This window comes from Coloeus monedula (assembly GCF_965178545.1).
Source record: "Coloeus monedula genome assembly, chromosome: 8".
NCBI classification, from domain to species: Eukaryota; Metazoa; Chordata; class Aves; order Passeriformes; family Corvidae; genus Coloeus; species Coloeus monedula.
The window spans coordinates 6317459-6340949 of record NC_138788.1 but is presented as its reverse complement, the minus strand read 5'-3'; the positions used below and the strand labels follow the sequence as shown (position 1 = coordinate 6340949).

General features: G+C 45.3%; 1 protein-coding gene across 1 annotated transcript; it reads right to left on the bottom strand.

Annotated features, from left to right (window-relative positions):
- Positions 1-1058: 1058 nt before the first annotated feature.
- On the bottom strand, positions 1059-3073 carry EGR2 (early growth response 2; the record flags this gene model as incomplete). The annotated part of the gene is made up of 2 exons (XM_082286501.1): positions 1059-2263; positions 2608-3073. 2 exons carry the CDS (start codon positions 3071-3073, stop codon positions 1059-1061), a joined length of 1671 nt encoding a protein of 556 aa, XP_082142627.1.
- Positions 3074-23491: the final 20418 nt, after the last annotated feature.

The window sequence follows — 23491 nt, the reverse complement described above, 5'->3', positions numbered from 1 at the left end:
TCCCCCGAGCGGCGGCCGTCGGGGCGGCGGTACTCACTGTTCCGGAGCCCACTCGCGGAGGTTGCCTGGGGCGGATCGTAACCGCGGAACAAAACAGAATGAGTCAAAAAAACCCACCCCGCTCCCTGGTTAATATTATCCCGTCTCTCGTCTCCGAGGGAAATCCCCGCGCCCAAAAGCGAATGTTTGTACGCCGGGGCCGCAGGTTTTCCACGCCGAGGTTTTGCGGGGCGGGGCGGTGCGGTGCGCCCAGCAGACCCGGGCCAGGCTGCCCCGCAGCCCTCCACCGCCGGGACCCGGCGCGGGCCGGGAATGACCGGGGGACACCCCGTCCCTGGGTCGGGCCAGGGAACCTACGGAAATAAAGATGTCAATTTAGCATAATTAAGAGATTTATTTGTCGTCTTTTATAAACGTTGTAAGCACCTACCCTATTGTCGAAAAGTTTATTTACAGAGTGGCCAGAAAGACACCCCCCTCTCCTTCCAGCCCCCATTAGTGGTTGTGCATTATTCGTGTTACCTGCGGCGCACTGGGTCCCGGCCGACCACGGGCGCCGGTCCCAGCCCGAGTATTTACATCCTGTCCCAAGTCCTACTACAAACGGAACACTTTTAAGTCACCAAAAGGAAAAACAAAACCAAAACCCCAAACCAGTGCGTACAAAAATATAGTCTCTAAAAAAAAAAAAAAATCCCAATATTAATAGGCAGAAATGTACAGCCATACTAAAACCAGGGAGGGAAAAACTTTCCGGTCTCGGTGTCGCTGCTGTCGTCGGAGCGGATAGGTAAGGCACCCCCCACATGCAGACAGGGGACCGGGCTCTACACCACACAAGGCACCAAGGACACCTCACCACGACGGCACTGCATGCATCCATCCTCCCGCCGCAGCCCCTATGTACAACCGCCGCTCCGGCTCGCTCCGGCCCGCCCCGGCCCGGGGGAGCCCCGCGGCGCCGCCAGGTGCTCGTCGCGCCCCGCCGGGCCCCGCTCCGCTCCGCGCCCGCCGCGCTCGGCGGCGGCTCCGCGCTGGGTCCTGCGCGTCCCGCGCCGTCAGGGCGTCCGCGTCCGCGCCGCGCAGGGGGCCAGGGCGGCGGCACCGCTCCCTCCGCCGGGTTGCGGGCACCCGCCGGCGGCGGCGGCTCCTTTCCGTTCCTTCTGGCGCAGGTGAATCTTGGTGTGCCGCTTCCTCTCGTCGGACCGGGCGAACTTCCTGCCGCAGAAGTCGCAGGCGAAGGGCTTCTCGCCGGTGTGCGTGCGGATGTGGGTGGTGAGGTGGTCGCTGCGGCTGAAGTTCCGCATGCAGATACGGCACTGGAAGGGCTTGTGGCCCGTGTGGATGCGGATGTGCCGGGTGAGCTCGTCGGAGCGGGAGAAGCGGCGGTCGCAGCCCTCGGCGGGGCACGGGTAGGGCCGCTCGTGGACCGGCGTCTTGCTGGGCCGATTGGGGTACTTGCGGGGCCGCAGGATGGGCCGCAGCGGCAGGTGGTGGGGACTGTAGGCGCCGGCGGGCAGCCGGGCGCCCGCACCCTCGCCCCCGCCGCTGCCGGGAGCGCTGCCGGGGGCGGCGCCCGCCGGGGGCGCCCCCATCGTGAAGTTGCGGATGGTGGAAAGCGGCGTGAGGGGCGGCGGGACGCGGAGCGAGTCGAGGGGGCAGGGGAAGGGCTTGCGGTCGGGGCCGGCGTGCAGCTCCCGCTGGCACTGAGGCGGCGGGAAGAAGCCGCCGTACTCGGGGATCATTGTGAAGAGCCCGCCGTCCGCCGCCGCCGCCTTCGGTGAGGGGTAGGAGGGCGGCGGGGGAAAAGGCAGTGCCCCGCCGCCGGCGGCGGGCAGGAAAGCCGAAGAGGGGTCTTGCGGGTACAGGTCACCGCAGCCCGAGTAGGGCGGCGGCGGAGGCGAGTAGAGATGCTCCAGGTCGGCTGGCTGGCCCTGTGCCATGGTGCAGCCGAGGGCCCCGGCCAGCGGGTTGGGGGAGGTGGCGGAGGCAGCGGTGGCCGAGGAGGCGGCGGAGGAGGCGGAGGAGGCGGCGGAGGAGGCGGCGGAGGAGGGCGTGCTGACCCCCTGCAGGATCCCCGCGCTCACGATGTTGATGATGCCCTCGGGGTAGCAACCGGCGCCAGGGTACTGCGGGTCGATGGAGAATTTGCCCATGTAGGTGAAGGTCTGGTTGCGGGAAGCCGGGGCGTTGGGCGCGAAGCCACCACCGTAGGGCAGGTCCAGGGCCCGCTTGTCGCCCATGTCCACGTTGATCATGCCGTCTGGGGGGGCAAGGAGCAGGTCAGCCCTCCGCGCCGCCACCCGCCGGGCGACCGGCACCGGTCCCAGCCACCGCCCGCCCCGGCCCAGCACGGGGCTGCGGCGCGCACATGTTGCGCTCCGGATGCAGGGGGGCTCCGCGCCAACTGCAACTTTCCCCCCCGAGCTGGGTGCGGAGGTAGGGCTGCCGCGAGGGGCGGTGGGGACCCCGGCCAGGCAGCGGGGGAGCCCCGGAGAGGGTCCCGGCGCCCCGTTCCAGTCTGACCCCCGCCCACCGCCCCGGGTCTCCGCCGCGCCGCCGCTCTCCGCGGGCGGCCCGGCCCGCACCTGCGAGGGTTCCTCTTACCTCCTGCCACACCGCTCATCTGGTCAAACGGCCCTGCCAGGTCGGCATTGGGGAAGATCGCGACCGAAGTTGGCAGCGCAGCGGAGATGTCATCCGCGGGGTAAATGCCCTCGGGGAGCTGGTGCACGAACCCACCGAGGGTCACCGGGATCTTGTCCACCGCCTTGGCTGTCATCATGGGGGCAGCGGGGCGGCCGGGGGAGCGGCGCTCCCGGCCGGCGGTGGGCGCTCGGGGCGGGGAGGGGAGGGAGAGGAGGGGGCGCTTCCCCCTGCCTCCCACTACCGGCGCGGGGGGACCGCGGGGAGCCGGCGCGGCATGTGCGGGCGGGCGGCCGCCCCGTCGCGGCGGTGCGGTGCCCGCGGTGCCCCGGGAGCGCCGCGCTCCCGCCGCAGCTCGCGCTGGAGGACAAGTCTGGCGGTAACTATTTATGGGGGCCCCCTGAATGCCCGGGACGTCACTGCCCATATAAGGACTGAGGAACGGGGCCCGGCGGTCACGTGGGCGCCCGCGTGCGGGACCCGCCGGCCCGCGCCCGCCCCGGCCCCCCCTCCCCGCACACCCTCCGCGCCCCGCGGGGGCGGCCCCGACCCGCCCCGGCCCCGCTCGGCCCCCGCCGCCGCCCGCCGCGCCGCCCAGGGGGGTATTCCGGTGGCGGAGCCCTTGTCCTAAAAAGGCGAGGATCCGGCCCCGCCCCGCCTGCCCTTTTAGGGCTCGTTCCGGAAAATTTTAAAAAGGCTCGGAAAAGCAGAGGAGGTCCCGGGGCCGCCCCGCCAGACCCCGCTCACTTTCTCTGCAGCCCGTAACCGCAAACCGGCGGCGGGTCAGGAAACAGCCGCATTCACGGAATAGAGCTTTCTTAAAGAAAAAATAATTTTAAAAAATAGTTTTTGGTTTTTTGTTTTTTTTTTTTTTTCTTTCTGAATTACGGGTGGAAAGAGCCGCCGAACAGAGCGACTCGGCGGCGCTGCTTTTTTTGGAAAGTGTCTGATCTATATATACCGTCGCGAAAACGGAACCGCCTGCTCCGCCGTCGCTGGGTTGTTATTGTATCGACGGGCACAAGCGAGGACGGGACGGGGAGGGGTGGCAGGGGGACAGGAGTGCCCCCCCGCCGCCCCACCTCGTTCCGTTCTGACCCGACCGCTCCCGCTTTGCTCAGTTCAACCTCTTGCTCCCACAGTTTCCATCCTCAGTAACATTTCCACTCCCGCTTTTGCTTTATTTCTCCATGATCTCCTCCATAACGAGGGTATCAAACCGAAGAGTGCTTAAATTCTGGCTTTTCTTTTTTTTTTTTTTTCTCCGAAGTACTAAAAATAACCTCCCTTGTGCCTCCCTTCCCAGGAGAAGCCAATCTTTCATACACTGTTCCCAAGCTTAGAGCTTGCAGCCCCTACATCTTCTTGCTGATGAGGGTGTCAGATGTAATTATTTTTGAAAGCTGTATCCCATGTCACTAATCTCATTACTTGGGGATATTTCATCTCGTGGTTGTTTATTACTGTATTTAGGAAAGCAACTCCCACATATGGTCTGTAGCGTGTGAGGCCCCTTTTCAATAGTCTGCAGTAAAAAAACAACCCATTGACAACCCAAGCAGCAGCAAGACATGGCAACATATGAGAGATACTACAACAGTACATTCCTGTTCCAAAGCAACAAGCCAGAGAATACATAGGATGGCTAAAAACTCTTCGCTTTCATTTTTAACTGCACATACTAATATTTACAGGTCTAATACATTACAGCCTGTGCCACAGAAGAGGGGTGTGCTCGGGCATCCCTATGGCGCATGGACTTACCTCTGCCTTGGCTCCCAAGCACTGTCACAGTGTCTCCCAGGACCCTCTTTATCCATGCCACACCTCACACCCCAGCTGAGAAAGGCTCTTTCAGTTCCTCCAGTTCACTGCCTTTGGTGATGCTCCAGGTTCACTACTTGTCCAGGCACCACAGAGTCCAGACTAGACAGCAGAGTCCCTGGAAAAGTAAAAGATTTAGGGGCATTTTCTAAGGAATGGTAGGTGTAAACCTAGATATTTGCCTTGATGGGTGATCAGAGAAGTATACACAGTAATTAGTAAATATATAACAGTGGTTTTTAACATAGATTTTTGTTACCAGTCCTTTCTAGCACTTAATGTACAGCCAATACAATTTGACATATGAGATTTAGTTGAAAGCAAGCTTTCAGCAGGATTCTAGATATTTTCATTTAAAAACCCATCTCAATTTAAAAGTTAAATTGTGACAGAGAGACAGGTTCTGGGAAATTTGACTGAGAAGTAGGAGCAATTGTATTGTACCTTTCTGTTACAGCTGAGCTATAATTGGTCTAACCGCTACTATGAAAGAACAAAATATTGGAATCTGTTGTGCAGTGGGGTGAGTTACTTTACATGAATTTGAGAAACAGTAAGTGCAGTATCCTCCTTACAGCAAAACATTGCAGATAGATTTAGGGCTTATGGATATTCTGCATCATCTTCTTGTATTCAAAACATCACATGCCCACTGATGACACTAAATCATAATGCACACAGGAGAAAAGAGAACCAAGGTTTCACACCCCACCTTAATCTCCCTGTGAATCAACTCTAGCTTTGAACTGCCTTGGCTAATTTATGTTCTTCCACTATGGAAAAGGAGTCAATGAAAGACGGACACAAATAAAATTTAATGAACCTCCTTGCTAACTTCACCTGTGGAATATTACTGTAGTTGACTTGGTTGGTTAATTTTAAAAGCCTTCTTAAGAATAGAGTAAATTGTGTCTGATTTCCAGCCTTTCCAGGGACAATCAAATCACTCGACATCTTTCAATGGGGGCTTTGTCTCAATGGCAGCAGGCTCTAGTATGGGGCAACATGGAAACATACTTAATGCTCAGTTTCAGGAAGTTGTTGACAGATGAAACTCAAACGTTTCTGGGCCCTTTTCAGATATCCTTGCTGTATTGCTTTGCCTGTGCTTTGTGCCTTTGATCCCCGTTTGGCTGATTACAGCAGACTCCGAGGGTTGGACTGTCCAGCTTGCACTGATGTCAATGGCCCTTACATGCAGAAATATCCTACTGATTTCTGTGCTTCCTATAAACCACTTGGTTTCATATGACAGGCAGATTGTTGGTGCAAATTTCCAAATCCCCACTCACACCAAGAACCTTGAACATGCATGACATCTTACTGGATATAGCAGTGATTGAGGAGGGTTCAGAGCTGAAAGGCAGGACTTCTCTCCTATTCCCAACTTCTTTGAAACCAGGCCCCTTTGGATTTATTGTATTTGCTCTTTCAACAAGTTTCTAGCTGACATTGCACTGGGGATTTATTTTCCATTCTCTACCACAAGTACCTGAGACATGAGCTGTAGAAATAAAATTTTCCTTGCTTCCATACCTAAGTTGAGAGTGGTTGAGGAAGAAAAGGCATCTTATCATCTGTAGAGCTGGCAACACATTTAACCAGCTTAGCATCACACATTTGAGTCATCTCTCCAGGGGGTTACTATGCTTTTGCAGCAAAACTTGCCCGACCTCGTGCTAACAGCAACGATGTTAGTAGGCCTGCTTGGGAAACACAGCCTGCCACTTCCACTCTGCATCCTACTGCTTTCAGGACAGTTAAGGTGGCCCCAACTCAGCAGGTGCCCTGGGGAGTAGGAACTCACCTGGGAACAGGGAATTGTTTACAGATTGGAGACAAATGACACTGACAACAGCAAAGAATGTCTGTCCTGAGTCTGGGCCAGATTCATATTGGGGTTGGTGAGTTTTTAATGTTTCATGTAAAAGAGAAAATCTTCTCTCCAAAGCTGGATTTCAGAGTTTCCTAAATTTACCCCTTTTCACTGGGGGTAGAAAGATTTGTCATGTCCTTACAGGAAGCAATGCTTGTTTTAGCCAGGGGTGTCTGCTGGATTCCCAGGCTGCAGGCAAAAGCCACTTCCCTTCAGCCTGCCCTGCCTGCCCCTCACAGGCCTGATACAGGCTCTTAGTCTGCACTGGCCAGTTACCAAAACCTGGAATACAGCCAGGGGAACCTGCTGTAAACATGAGCCTACAGAAAACAGCTGGCTGACTGCTGGCATACTAGGGGAAGTGGATGGCTAAGGAGCAGAGAAGGCATCCCAGTCTGCCCTTAATTACAGTACCTTGAAACCACTCTGTGGTTTTCAGCCAAGGCTGCTTGTTGTCTTAGGTTGAATGCCTGTAAATTTGAAATAAGTAAATGACTTTATTGTGAGGACTTGGCTTAGGATAGCAGTAGCAGCATTCTGAAGGGCTATTTAAATGTCAATAACTTTTTCTAATTCGGGCTATAGGAATTAAATAAACCCATGTGGAATCAGCAAACTACTAGTTTAAGTTTGTGTGGCTGTGAACAAGTATGTGTGACAGAGAAAACTTCCAGTCAAATAAAAACAACAACAGACTTGTTTGCTCAAAATTTATTCTCGTTATTAAACACGTAGACTATTTCCTGGATGTTCCCGTACACGGTTTCTAGCAGATACATTAAATCCGTAATCCTGCTTCCACTCAGCCCATGAGTTCCCCACGGAACACCCGAGGGAACGGATGCTCCCCGCCGCCGTCGGGAGGGGAGCCGGGAGCGTGTGCGGGCTCCACTGCCCTCTCCTGGGGAAAGGCGCTCCCGGGAGCCAGCGAGGACACAGCAGCTGAGCAAAGAGCGATGCGTTGGGCTGAGTTCTGCTGGTGTTTCACCGTGTAACAGCACCCATAAAGGTTTTCATCACAGTCGTGCTACCTATAGAGCGACTATAGCCCTGTTGAGTCAGAGGTCCCAGCCACAGCCTGTGACCCCCACAACCCCAACAATGTCGACAGGGGGATCACGTACTGCAGGGAAGTGTTGAGAGTGAGCCACAGAGGGGCATTCCTGCTGAAAGGCTAAAATAGGAGCTCTGCATGCTGCTTGCTGGGGGAACAAAGAAAAAAAAGAAAAAAAAAAAAAGAAAAAAAAGTTGCTTCTCAGCTGTGAAAATTACTGGGATACACATGTCATTCATGAGACAAGACTCTCAAAATAATGACGACTTTGTTTCTGAATAGTGATAGTCTGCCTGCAAAGCTTTATTTTCCAGTCCTTTCTTCTGAAACTAGTTTCACTTACCCTTGTATTTCCTGCTCTAACGTGTCTCCTGTGTTTTGTGTAAATACTGCCTTGTCCCATGGCTGGGTCTTTAGTTGAGAGAGAGACTAATTGAGTACATCCCTTCATGATGAAAGTGGCATTCTTCCTTGAAGGACTGAAATAAAAGAAGTATAGCAAGAGTCACATTTTCAGTTCTCTTGGTACCATTACCTACTGTTTGAGTGCTTAGAAAGCCTGTCAGAAGGGTTTCTGGGAATATTCAGTGTATAGGAAACAGTGCCTTCAGAATTGGACATAGCTTTTTATCCTCAGGTGAGAAGTAAGGTCAGGTATAACATCTGTCTCCAGCAAACCAGGAGGGAAAGCAAACCTCTAACACCATTTTCTAAGCAGTCTTCTCTTGAGAAGAGATGCAGAAGAGCTCTGTGGGGTGTTTCCCAGAAACTTCCTATCCCGCCAGGGAAGCTGGAGCCACTTACAGGACTTCTAGATTGCCAAGCATTCATTTGCATTTGCCCTATATGCCACTTCTCAGAACCTGTTTCCATTTATGTCTCATTTCTCTGTGTTTTTGTCTTAAACAAATCTGTCTTCAGCCTTGAAAGCCCTCAGCTCTTTGCTCTGGGTGAGTCAATCTGTGTGTGGTTCTGGCTTTTCCTTAGTTTTTATCAGCTTTTATTTTCTGCTCCTGAGGGTATGTCTACATGCTCCAGTTTGACCAGAAGACCATCCTGACTAAGAATTCTTTAGGACAAGGGGATTCAGATTAATTTTCAGCAAGGTTACCCAATAGATAGCTTTCTGTCAGGAACTGACAGCAAATTTTATTGGAGCAGAGAATTAAAACAAACAAACAAACACACACCCACCCTCCACCCCCCCAAGAGATTAAAATAAGCAACATGCTTTGCTTTAAAATTTCTAGGGCCAGATTTTTAAGTGGTATAAGTTAGCTTGAGTTTTCTGATCATGTAACCCCTAAAATCTGAGTGAGCAAAAAAAATTTGACATGATTTTTGCAGTTTGGTTATTTTCAAGGCTAAAACTCCAGGTTCTCCTGAGGGTGGGCATAGTCCTTTTCATCGTATATTTGGGCTGCTTCCACCTGTTTTGCAGGAGTTTGTTGATCTCTTTGATTTGTTTTCTCTGCTGTGATGTATTGTGCTTGTTCTTTCACCTCCCTTCTCATTCATCTCTCTCTCTCTCTACTCTGTTGTCCAACCTTTCAGCTGTCTTTTCCTTCTTCCCCCTCCTGTCTTTCCTCTTCCTTGGTAGTTCCTTTTCCTTCCCCCTTATCTCAGCAATTGCTGCCAACATCTATATTTGGAATAGAGTGGGAACAAGCTATTCTTGTGAATTTACTTTGAAATAGCTGATAGGAGCAGATGATTTTCTTTGAACAAATAGAGGATACATCAAGAAGACAGGCTAGTAAAGTCAAAACAACATCATTAGGGAATACCTGCCCAGCAGGTTCATTTTTCCCAACTCCCAGGATAACTTAACCAGCTGTTAGTTCTTGTTTGCTCTGTTTTAGCTTTAAATCCTCCTTTTGTGCATAGTTCCTCTCTCCAGGTTAGTAACCTGAGGTGCTAACAGAGGCCTGGCTCATCACCACAGTGTTTGGGCACTCACACATCAAGGGGAATGTCTGCTACCTAAAATCTCAGATGCCAAAATTAGATGAACCAGGATATATATTTGTTTAATACCTGAACTCAATGCCATTGCATCTCCAGGTGTAGTCACAGGGTACTGTTATAGAGTTCCACTTATGTGGGCTAGCACAGAAATATGCTGGGAGGAAATATTTCCTATCAAGCAGTATGATTTCTCCATGTCTTCTCACATTAAGTCCTTCTCATCGCCAACTGTTCCTCATCCCCCCTTCCATTAAACTGCTGTAAGCAACACATTAACAAAGCCAGTGAGAAACAGAGCTACCCGAACAGGAGAGCACAGAGTGTGTTTCTTCCTATCTCCCATATTTCTGTGTTTATACAATTAACTCCCACACTGGCAAATCAAACAAGAAATTAGGCCAAGTAAGAAATTCAGCATCATGGCTTAGCATTTGTGCCTGTGCCATAGGAAGACTCAAGTCTATTTGTCTACTCCCATATGAAGCTGGTCCTGTTAAAACTCTACTGCTGTAACATGGTTGTGTGTGAAACAGCTTCATACAGGGGAAGATACATGAAATTACATGCAGAAAGGTGCCAAGACAAGATCTTTCCTTACAAGTTAAACATTCAAAGGAGGGATAGCTACTAAATGTTAGACGAGAAACTAGAAGGAAGTAATTCTTCTACCCATTGATGACTTCCTGGCATTTTATAAATGTTCCAGCTAACAGAAATGGTCATGCTGACATGGTCCTTCAACAGTTGTGTCTGCAATTATTGTTATTAAGCTCTATTTGCCTACAGAATGCAAGTCAATACCAGTATCTTAGGAGGGTAAGGCTGACAGAGCTCTAATGCTTTTCTATCAGACTAATATAAAAACAGATCAGTCTTCAAGCAAGCAGATTCTTTTCCATGTTCACACTACTACTACTGCCACCACACTGCAGATCTTGAATGTGCAGTGTAGATCAATAACAAACAGAGCCTAAGCAAAGGGAAAAATGAATGACCCAGGCTAAGAAGCGGCATCTACTTTCAGCACTAGCAGTAATTTCCAGGACAGATTGCCAAGTGTTTCCAGGCTTCTGTCCCTTAAAACTAAGCACAAAGGAATTTGGTGCATGCAGACATAACAATATAATAACATTTCATACTGAATTAAGAGCACGTGCAATGGTTACGTGCATTTCATCAGTATCAGGTGACTTTTTGTAATTTTGTGCTGCCATGGAAAGGACATATATTTTATTTATATGTTCCCAACCCGTGGACAACAGACAAATAAACTTTGGCATATTTAGAGAGCATTAAAAATGGTGAACTCCAAGTACCCTCCCCTGTTACCTCTCATCCCCTGTCCCATCCCCACCATGCTGGCAACTTGCAGCTTTCTTCTCAGTCCCCTTGATTCCACATGCTCTGTGCAGCTGAATAACAACTGCAAACAGCATCTGAAAAATAATCTTTAATTTAAGGCTCACAGGGCATTAAGGGCACAGACCTGGGCCAGTTTACTGAAGATATAGCTAGCCCACAGCTGTATGGCCACAAACAAGTCTGCATTCACCAGCCCAGGGACCAGAAACTGCTTCCCAGGCTCTCAGGAGTGCCAACGTGTCTTTGATTTTTATTATTGAGTAGATGCAGATGTGACTAAGGCTTGGTTGTACCTGAGCCATAAGTAAACTCCACTGAGATGTGCAAAAGTATGTTTTCCCCAATCTTCCTGGTCTGGACAAGCTGAGAAAATGAGCATTTGTTGAGTGTTTCTACCACCATTCAGAATGGAGGAAATTTTTCTGCCCAGAAAGTACAAAAGAGTACTGGAGTCCATGCCCATGGTGTGTGATGTGCTGGATTCAGTCCTCTTTTCTGCCTGAAAGCAGCTGAGCCCATTTCTTTCGCCTTATAGGATAGCACCCAAGCACATGTTTCAGAGTCACTCTGGGGGCTCCCTGTGTCTTTATGATTCAGGCTTTGGGCTTTATGTGAAGTGAGCCAGCTGGGCTGTCTCCATATTGGGGGTCAGGGTACCTGCCTGGAGAAGAGCCGAGATCCAATAGGAAGACAGAGCTTGTGTCCAAACTTCTGCACTCTAGTGTCGTGCAGGTCATGAGGAGCTGACAGGCTGTGCATCTGTAGAAGGGTGAATGAGAAAACCCTAAGTGCTGCATTACAAATGTTGATCTGCAGTTAAAACCACAACCTGCAAGTACTTTCCAGGCAGCCGAAGACGGACAGTCACTGTTGCCATACTCCCCCACAAAGGACATGGGAAAAGAAGGTATGTAGAAAGAGCTGCACCACACAGATGATGTTTTTCACCTTAACTCATAAGAGATATCAAGGACCAGGAAGTATTCACCCTGGGATGTACAATAGAAACTCCTTAAAGCTAGGCTGAGTAATCATAGAATCATGGAATCAAAGAATCAACTAGGTTGGAAGAGACCTTGGAGATGATCAAGTCCAACCTGTAATCATAAGCTATGATCATAATCAAACTCCGTGCCGTGATTCAGGACAGCGCTTGTGCCGGAGCACATGAAAAACAACCATCTCTGCCACATGCCTGGACAGCCTGACCGGGCTGCCGTGGACTTTGCAGACTTTCTGATAAGCACAATTATTGAAACACAATTTAAAGTTGACAACATGTCTAAAAACACACACAATGTCAGAGGAGGAATGAAATGTTGCTTCCCCCTCTCTTCCCCAATCTCATTACAGGCTAAGGAAAAATAATGTATGGAGAATAATACTTCACCATCTAAAGAGTTTTACTGGTTTCTAAATCTAGTGAAGAGTCATTCTATATTTTGACAGAAAAATGGATCAAAATAATAAAGTGAATACAAAATTATATTGCTGTCAATAATTTAATTTACACAAAATAGCACTGTGACATGGTAATTGTTATATATGATGCAGCATTCAGTATAATATTTGGAGAATGCATTATAGAAAGTCAACATTTAACTACTAAAATCAACTTACATAATCAAAGCTGTCAGAGAATCTTTACAGTTTTATATTAATTTGAATGTAATTTACTATAGAGGTGTCATTCTTAGAGGTGCTTACAATAGTTAATGATCTCTGCATTTCCATTATAAAATCCTATTTTCAAAGGTTTATAACTTGGTCTTAAGAACTCTCAGCCCTCCGGCACATTTTTCTTTTCCTTATAAAAACTATGTTAGACAATTTAAACTTTTCTCTCAGAGCAGATAGTGTGGTTGCTTTCCAGATTCATTTTGAGGATTTGCTAATTTGCTGCCTGCCACCCAGGGATTTCAGAAAAAAAAGGGTTCTTCACAGAAGAAGTCATTACAGTTACATTTTCTTCTTCCATTTTCCTGAGCATGTTACGCCTCAGACCATTTTTCTTGCTAAAGTGTCTAAGTATCTTCCAATATCCAAACCTTCTCCATCATTCCTTCCCTCTTTCCTATTTCGTTGCCACAAAGCTTTCTTCCAGGTCCTTCTCCTCATCTCAGACTCTGACTGCTGGCTCTGTTCTCTGTCTTCTCACAGATATCCACATTTATGCAACTGCTACTTCCACCACATCCATCAGTCCATGGGCTCTCCTGGCTGCACAGTTACTCAGCCTCACACCTTTTTTCAAGCTGCAACCCTGATTCACTTTTCCAACTCATTAGAAGTCCAACAGTTGGTTTTGCTCTAGCGAGCACCTTTCTCTCCCTAATCTTTCAAGCTTGATTCCTATCAGACATTAGCCATCAACCCACCCAGGCCTGCTGTGTTGGTCGCTTGGTGGTTTCCAGTTTGCCAGCCACAGGAACTACGCAGCCCTGAGGCATTAAAGCTGTTTCCCCCTGCCCCAGGCTTTCTGCCCAGGACACTGCAAATTGTCCACAAATAGCTTGTACAGGTCATTTCCAAAACCAGAATTTGAAAGGCAAATTGGCAACACAAAGCTATTATCCATAGTAAAACTAAAACAAATAATTACCTTACTTTGGTAGACCTGCTCCAGTTCATGGGTCTAGTTTTCTCAAATCCTGCTCAAATTCACTTATTTTTCATCCATGTCACCTAGCTGTCATAGATCCCCTGGCTTTCTGTAACCTCAGTGTTATTAGACCAGACGTGTTTGAGCCAACACACACAACTGCATCTAAAATCTGAATTGTTATTGCCATGTAAACATTTAGATTTACACAGAAGTAGTTCTGTCACTTATCCAGGATCTCTTTATTTTTTCTGCAAGAAGAAGAGCTTTTTAAAATATTTGGGATGCTCTATTCTAGCTATTCAGTCTTTTTACGGCCACTTTTGTCCATTGTCAACACTTAGCTAAAACACTTTCCTTCCCTTTTTCCATCATTGTCATTTCCCTGTTTGAAAACAATGACTGTATTACTTTCTAATAATTCAGTGATGTCACAAATAAGATAGGAATCTCCTTTCAATTACACACACTGAGAACAAGATTTGCAGTTTCAGACAAAAAAAAAAATCTGTTGCTTATCTATCACATTACTGGAGGTGGAAAGAGGAACTATTTCATAGACGTCATGTTGTGATGATGGACTTGATTCAAGGAAAATGTGCTCATATTTTGACTGGATAGCACTGGTGACTGACTCAGCAAGATAGTTTAACTCTGTAACTAGGACAGATAACAATGAGAAAGACAACACTGGGAGTATTCTGCTTGATCCTTCAGATTCATAATTTAGTGATATAAAGAAACTCTTGAAATCACTTCTGTTTTTCCCAGTGGATATCCAGCTGGACACAAGCAAAATGAGTGTCTGAATAAATTATATTTTATGGAGGCATTTGACACACTTCAGATTTCTATTCTGGTTTAACCTAAAAGACTGCGTATCGCACGGACTACTGGCTGAAAGCTCCAGATATTATTTCATCACTCTTTGTGCTGAGAAAACAGAACTGGAAGATGAAACTTTAATACTGTCAGAAAAGTCAGCGGCTGTATGGTTCTCATGTCCCGCGGAATGAATGGGACCTGACAAGCACAGGAGCTTAGAGGATGATCTTCCAGACCGGATGATAATTCTTCCATTTTCACTGTCCCTCAGAAGAATCTACCAAACTGGTTTATCTCCATTCAATATTTTTACTCCTTGAATCTCAATGAAGAGGTTTTCCTCTGATGTAGGTAGTGCTGTTACCAAATGCCCGCTCTCCCGAGGTTGACGCCCACTTCATTCAAGTATTCCTAGTGCAGCAGGGATGTTAGTGGCTACTGGCTTGCAGCCAACATCCCACACATTTCCTCCGCAGCAAAAATGCCTTAATTCTGACCCACTGCCTTTCAAGTAGATAGTGAAAAAAAATCAGTCACAAAGAGCTTTGCTTTTATCTGTATTTCTCCTTCAGAAAGATCTGAAAAAAACATCAGACGTTGTTCTTTTCTTTTTCAAGGTCCACGGTCAGCAAGGGTGAGGCTTGGTGCTGCTGTTAGAGCTTGAGCCCCAAAAGAAGCTAAAGGCACTCAGAGTGTGTTTCTAGATTTGGGTAAAAGGGTTTTAAGCAGGGTAACTGCCGAGGGGGTGGATCAGTGCCTGCCATTGCACCAGAGGCTGCATCCAGCACCTCTCCTGCTCAGCAGTTCTCCTTAACACCATTCCTTCTGAAACTGTCACCTACTGTGGGAGCTTGTGTTTCTCAGGCAGGGCACTGAAAAAAGATGAGAAGGGACAGTAATTTTTGGCTCCCAGCTGAAGTTTTCCATCCTCAGCACAGATAGGAAGAACACTGCTGACCTTACGTGAAGCTGCAGGCAGTGTGTGCCGAGCCCAGCATGTGAATGGGAAAGAGGAACTTGTACTTGCTCACAAACCTGGCTTGCTGCAGGCCTGGCACAGCCACCATCAGTGGCTTTGGGATGGGACCAATTATGCAACACATGCTCATTCTTAGACCCACAAAAGCCAAACACAGACATGGTTTTAAGAAGACCAGTGCATGGAAAATGGGATATAGTGAAACGAAGCTGTCCATTTCATATCTCCATTGTACATAATCCAAAGGGAAAACAACACAAACGGGTCTTACATTTCAGAATCTGGCCAAGCAGAGGTGAGGAGAGGCACAGCAATGCTCACAGGGGCATGTGAAGTCCAAAATTACAACACAAGGAGCGCTGGAATCAGAAAGCAGGGAAAAAAAGGTTGGCAAACCATTGAGTTCATTTCCAATGGTGTTGGCAGGATGTAAGAAAGATAAACTACTGTCCAAGTTAATGTTATGTAGTGAGAAATATCTGAGGGAAGACATTAAGAAATAGATATAAATCAAAAAGGTATCAGGAAAGAAAACCCCAAAGACAACTACAATCTGGAAAAAATCACCAAGTGGAAGGCAGATGGCCAACTCTTGTGATACAGATAGAAAGATAATCTACTTCGTTCAGAAGAACAAGAAAGCCTGGCTGGCTAGAAATAAGAGAGAGAATTAAATGGAAAGAAAGGAATTAATTAAAGAAATAACACTGACCTTGCATAAATAAAAAGTTTCAAAGTTTGCACACAAGCTAATTTGAGGAGCAGGATGACAAGAAGTATGGAGACAATTAAAATATTCACTCCTCTATACTAGGGATAATGGTAGAAACTGAATGGAGATTAAATGTATTTGGTACTGTTCCAGCTGATTATGATCTTGGAAAAATAACATGGAAACTGATGTGGCAATATACTGAATTTAAGGAGAATTGCAAAATGTACAGATGAAGTCAAGGAACAAAACTAAAACAGTAAAATGAGCATAGGTTAAAACACAAGCTGCAGAAAACTGACAGCAGGAATGATTTCAGAAAAAAACTAGTATAGGTAAATTGCATAAAACAGAGGAAAGGCTGGCAGCCATCATTGCCATGACACTTGCATTACATCTCACTTCCAAATGCAGAGTCCAATTTGGGAGAAGGCAAGAAGCAGAATATGCTCTTTAAAGGGGGAAAAAAAGGCTTCTTTCTTTTGTAAGTTCCTGTGTCAGTAGCCATTTTATGGGGCTGCCAATCATGGCAAATCAACTGAAAAGCCAGATCATTTTCTAAAGCATCTACCTTCCTAGAGAAAGATTTTCAAGTTGACTGTATACAATCCAGCTGCTGCTTTTAATCTTTCCCTGACAACAGTAGTTGTTTTATTACTTTGACAGTCATTTTTAGCCCATGAATGGTACCACAGTCCTTGTAAGATAGGAAAACTCTTTTGATCTACAATTTCATAAGGTTTAGCAATGGACAAAGGATTTTTCCGGTATACTTGATCACACACTTGCTGAAGTTTAGGCCTAGAGCCAATAAAAAAATGCACTGAGCTACCCTTTTGGATACAAAAATCCTTTTTGATGAATAATGACTGCCAGGAAAAAAAAAAACTTATTATAAAAATACTGCCTATTAATAGAAAATTAAAAACCAGGTTACTCCTGAAATAACTTTGATACATTGCCACAATCACTTTTAACTGCCATACTGTTTTAATATAGTATGATCTATAGGATAGAAAATATGGATGCAAGATAAGTGTAAGTGCAAAAAAGGAAGGTGTTTCAAGCTGTCTATAATAGCTAAGAGAAACTGGGAGAAAATGCAAGCAGACAGAGTAGTTTTCCAGCATAATGACTTGTTCTCTGCTCTACAAGTAAGAGCTGTATATTTTGTGCAGTCTGGAATACTGTATAAACTCTAAAATAAAATGTATTTCCAAACAAAAATAGAAAGCTATTCAACAAACATTCAGAGTGAAAAAGCAATTGAAAATTTAAAAATCTGTAATTTTTATTAGTACAGGCTGCAGTACTTTGAGCACTTACACATGTGTTAAACTTCTCACACATGTGCATCCCATTTTCTTGTCCTATTCCCATTGGAACCCATTCTGCTTTTCCTTATGTATAAGAAATTAAAACAAAAAAGCCTTTCTGATGTTCAAGTGTAGGGACAGTGTTTCCAGGAGAGCTATCAATTTAGCAGCAGTCAGCTGAATACGTAGCTACCTGTGGGGAATATTTAGATAAGGTGCTGCACTGAAGTCTAACTTCTTTCAATTCTTTCCTTCGAAAATTCCACACCCATTGGCATAGGCAATTTCCATAAAGACATTCCTCTGTAAAAATCCACACTACACTTAAAGAGTAAAAAGAAACAATTCTCTTTTTTGCTGGGTGCAGTTAGAAATCCGTCATCTTGATACTTAGATTGATTGGAAGAAAATTAAGGAGGATTCAAGGATAAACAGGAGTTACTCTTCCACTCCCTGCACTGCTCAATTGTTGGCATCTATAGTATTTCTTAAATAAGTATATTTCAGTTGATAAAAACATTGGATTTTATACCTTTTGCTAGTCAGCTTCTGTTTACAATCCCTTGAAATTTCCACAGGATTCCCCAAACTCACATTTTCTGGCAAAATACCAGCCTGACTCCTACAGTCTAACATTCAAAACAGAAATACTTCACTTCAGTATTTTCCGATAAACCACTTAATTTGGTTTCATGACATTTTTTTAACAAAATACTGAGATGCCTCTGTGCAATTATTTAAAAACACATAAGTTCTCCACAATCAGCTAAAACTGACCCCAGTGTCACTGACCTCAAGAAATCAGCTCTCAGTGCAAGCAGAGATCTTCACTTCTGTTTTTCTGGTTTGCCAGATCTCCAAATGAAAGACTATTTAAATGGTTATCTTTGCTCCAAACACTTAAAGTTGCATTTTCAACCCCACTGTTTTGGAATAACACACAGCTCTGAGCTTTGCATATGCAAGACTTTTCTTTCCATTCTTTCCTTCAGATTAGGAAAACTCAGAGGAAAGAATTTGGCCACCGTTGTTTGCTGATTATGTTAAGAAGTGCCTACAGTACATCAACCTCTTGCATCAGACCATGTTTGGAATTACAACTTTCTCAGCATTTGCTCCCTCAGTCTTGAGTCACTGAATTATTCCCAGCCATTATCAGTTCTTGGACTTTCCCTTTGAGACCCCAGTCCACTACAGTGGGAAAGATAGACTTACTGCAGGAAACATGGCCATGTGTTTCTTCATCCTTCCTGCCACATCTTGCAAAATGCTTAAGACATTGTTCGACAAAAATGAATGAAAATTTGAAAGCACGAGCAGAGCTGTGCTCTGATAATCCATGCAAACTCCAGTTCATGTGGGTGTCATCTTTGAGTACTGTAAATAACTAAGAAGAGGTCTGGCTCCAAGCCCTACTGAAGGCAGGAGCAGTTCCCCCCCCTCAACTTAAGATGCACGTGTTGACCGCTCCCAGCACAGCAATGCCTGGGGAGTTTCTGCTGCCCTAGACTGCCACGGTGCAGCTGACAAGTAGATCATTGCAAGTACAAGGCGGCAGCTCTACAAGCCTGCAAGAACTTTGTGCAAATGGGACTGGTTATGGTTCAGGGGGCACGGACTACCCCAGCAGGACCATTTTGTTGTCTGTAATCATGTTTATTTAACTGATGATCTATGTCTGCAAAAGCATCAATTTGACAACAAATTATTCATCAAAAACCTAGCTCCATGCTTTCCAACTCTGGCTTTCAGGATATTTCGTCTATAAATTTGAAGTAGACATGAATAAACAAACATGGCATTATACGAAGCTCGTTAATTATGCATCAAGATATGTGATGTTAGAAGTACACACAATCCTGGGAGCTCACGGAAGATGAGTGTGAAAAAAGCAAAGATTATTATCTACATGATTAGAAACCTCAATTTGTTTTAGCTTCATCTGTTTTGGATGTTTTGACTGAAAATAGTATTAATAATTTCCAAGTTGTGGTTGACTGATTGAAAATATGACATCTCCATCTGATATTTCTGCATTCTGCACAATGTACCTAAGAACAATCAGACTGAAGTCTTTCTACTGCAGTGTTCTGTCTCTGTTCATTTGTAAGATACAGCTATTCCCTCATCATTCTGTGTGGGGCCAGAGAAACACTAAAGAGCTTTTTGCCTTGGAAAAGGAAGAAAGAAAGAATGAAAGAAAAAAAGGAAGTTTCCTTCTCAACAGCAAATAAAGGACCCAATCTCTTGGCATCAACTCACTGACTCAGGTCATCTCTTGGAGAAAGAGACAAATGTTGCCTTCTGAATTACAGTCCCAGTACAAGCTTTTCTGCTCAGCAAAGCAAATCAGAAACATAAGGCCTCCATCAGCAGAAGCAGCTTTTCCAGGAACAGAATAGTGACTGGGAAATCATCTGATTCCTGGACAACCAGCATTTCAGCCATCAGCCCCAAGACAAAAGGAAGGGGGAGGCCAAGGTCTGGCACAAAGCTGTGCTCATAAGGACCCTGATGCAAAACCTTTTCCAGGCACTTGCAGGACAGTACCTGCTTTCATTCAGGTTCAGCACTCTTACAACTCCTCACCTTCCTCCTTGATGTGAGGGCAACCTCTGCAGCAAGCACATTCCCACACCTCTTTCTGGGGAAGAAGGATGCTTGTTTTCTCCTGGCTTCAGTGTCTGAAGTGTCTGCTAATATTCAGCACTGCTGTACCAAGAGGTCTGCTGCAAAATGCAGGTCGGTGTTCTCTCCGTTTCCTGATAATTCAAGAAAGAAATTGTACTGATGAAAAAAGGTTTAAACAACCAAATAATGACTTGCATAGAAAACAACACCCTTCTGCCTCAATTCTCTGACATTCTTCCAGCAATCAGTCCTGGACAGGGTGTTGCAGCATCATTCCAGCATTTGGCATGAGCATTGTCAATTGCCCTTCCTCCCAGTTCCCATCTTTTCCCTCAAATCAGAAACTGCTTTGTATTTCTGGAGACAAGGAAGCATCCTCTTCTGTATGTATACAAGGAAAAGAATGAAGAATCAAAAATACATCTAGCATTTGTATAGGTTATATATACATACACACACACACATATATAATTTGTATGGATCTAGCTTCTTATCCAAAATTTCTTACATGTAAATAAGAGAGCATTTGGATTGTGGTTTGGGGCAGGTGGTTTCTCATGCAGACATATGAGGCTGCATTACAGCTACAAATGTTTCTTTTGAGCACTTAACACTGTGATAGTATGAAAGTATCCGTGCAAGCCTTTTACAGGTGATGTTCTCAAGCATTGAGTTAGTTTATTAGTGTTGCTAAACAAAATGGACTGAAACAGTATCACCTCTGTTAAACCGCATCCATTTTCTATGAGCAGTTTGGTAAACAGAGAAAACTATTGTCCCTGATAAACTGAGTATCAATATGAAGCAAAGCCAAGTGTTCAGAAAATTTTCAGCAAATGAGGTAATATTGTGACACATATTAAGACCTCTTAGAAAGGAGAATATATATATTGCTAACAAGCTTCCAAAGCAAGCTGGAAATGTAGGGCTGATGGATTTTTTTTTTTTTTTCCATCAGTAAATTGTGGAGGAAATTGCAGAATTGATATTAATCTTGCCCTTTGACACTTCTTGCTGTGAGATTTCATTTCACAAATCTTCCTTGAAAGCAGAGGTTTTAAAGAACCAGAATGACCTGGATCCCCAGCAGTGAAAGGTGAAGTGGGCTGTATTTGGAATCACCTTTGCAGAAAGGGAACACCTCAATAAATGCTCTGCGTGACCAATTCTGACAGAGGGTTGCATGTCTGCCAATGCAACCTACATTTTTTACGCTAGTAAAAGTCAGAATAAATATTATCTCCACTCTTGTGAAAGACCTTTGATAAAGCAGAATTGGCCTGGTTGATTAGGAGTATGTGTCAAACACAGATAATGGGGGAATCCCTTTCAGCAGCAGTGCAGCACCTCAGCAACCATAACAAGGCCAATTTAATGAGTCTTCTGTTTTACAAGAGATATTAATTGCAGTCCTGTCACATAAGGTACAATTCAAGACAAAATATGTAAAACGGGGAGAAATTGGATTTCATTCAATTTTTGTCACAATCATAAATTTTCTTGCAGGACCGTGAATCTTACCACTACTGATCTGAATACCCTGGGTGGCTGACACACTGCAGTAGAACAACATGCATTGTTATGAGGTCTGTTGAACACTGGAAGAATGTCAGCTTTTCTGTTGAATCTTTCTACCACTATGATTTTTATTCTACTCTATGCAGTTTTTGTTTGCTTGTTTTTTCTAAAGACACAAAAAGAGGCACCTGATCCTGCATATCCACCAACAAGGATGCTTCCTCATCTCTCACCATTGCTATCGAGATTTTATAAATAGTTCTGCAAATGTCCCATTTGATATTTCCTTAGGGATGCTCCTAGGCTTACAGATACACATCCATCCAAGGGTTGTGCTGGACTGATGTACAAATCATCTTCATGCAAGTAAATCAGAATTCCCAGTTCAGTGCTTCAACAGTTGTATCTCCATTCTATTAGTTGTCATAATTGACCAGGTGTTCTCTGTTTGTGCATTATATAAACTTTGTATTGCCAATGCATGTGCTCTCAGGTCAGGCTCCTTCGGTCAAAGGAGAAGGTGGACCTGCCAGACACTGGATGCTGCTGCATGGCAGCAAGGATGCTCTGCCATGCTGCATGCTCACCTGAGTCAGAGCAGCTGCAGGCTGACCCCCTGGGTGTGGCACGTGCTGAACAGTGGGTATTGCCTGCATGTGCATTGTGGCACTGAACGGGTCTCAGCCACCAACCTGCCCATCTTCATGTACTGAGGATTTCCCATTAAAATTAATTCTAACAAATATGTTGTCACTTTCATATATGCAATGTGCTCCTGAACCAGATCTAGGTTGTCTTCTAACAGTGAATACCTTTGTGATGAAACACTGGCTGCAAAGTTCCAACTGCAGTATATTCCACCCTAAATATTCCCAAATTATATCAAAATGGGAGAGAGCTAGAGAAATTTAATTCTTACTCCTAATCCCAGCATCAGGCTAGAAGAGTTCAGTTTGTTTAAAGATACTGCAACAGCATCTTTGTGGACAAATTTGTTGCTAAAGGGCTGAACCTTAAAGCTGTTCATAATCCTAAACCTCTTGTCCTGGCAATGCCAAGAACTCCAAAACCATAATATGTATCACCTGTAAATATACCTTGGTCATCAAAAGGTTGATTTTTCTTCTCATGACTGAGAAGGAAATAGGTGGGGAAAAAAGCATAAATATTTTGGGAATATTTAACATTTATATAGGTCTTTACATGCCAGTCAGAGATTACCTCTGACTGTTTAGGACATGATAAAAACACAGAGTCTAAAGCTGCTTGCTGATGAAATTCAGGCAAGCCTAGGCTCACCAGCAGAGTAGTTACCTTAAGGGACTTCGGGTGACGCATCAGGCAGCTTGTAATAAAACCTTCCTTTCAAACATTGGTGCTAGCAGTAAGGTTCACCATTTTCTGCACAAAGCCTGCATATTCAGGAAACACGGAACTGAAATTCAGCCAGCCACACACATCCCCCAGAACTGAAAGTATGGTCTGTCAGCCAAATGACACAAAACACTGAAATACAACTTTAAAAGTCTGGTCTTACTCAGCAAAATATTTGCATGCTTTTGGACACATCTCCAAATGACAGCATTTGCTAAATGCCATCCTGAAGAAGTGAGGCCTCATTTGGTCTAAAGATGCAAGTAATGTACTACTGGATTCTCAGAATAATACAGGAGTCCCAATTTATATTTTAAAAGTCCCAGCTAGAGATTACCTGCATTTCGGGAACCTCAATAACGTTACAAATCGTGTCCAAGGAGCTTAATTTGCTTCTCAAAAGAGGTGCTTTAAAGATTATAAATATACAATTGACAGTACAGAACCTCAGCATGTAATCCAGTACCTGTTGGGCTAGAAAACAAATCTGACACCAGAATGAGCAGCTCTTTGCTGCTTGTATGGAAATACTGAGATCATTCCAGGTGACCCTGAGCAAAGATAAAAGGGCCAATGGAGTTTTTGTAGGCACTATTTTCTGATTGTAAGAAATAACCAAAATACACAGATGTGAGAACATTAACTGGTAAAATTCTTGAATAATCATGATTTGGGGGGTTTTGTTGCTGTTTTTAAAGATTTTCATTAATAACAAATATTGATATGGTAGGATGGTGCAATATATCATTTCATACCGTGCACCCTGAAATATCCTGAGATTATTCAGTTCATCTTTCTGAAAAT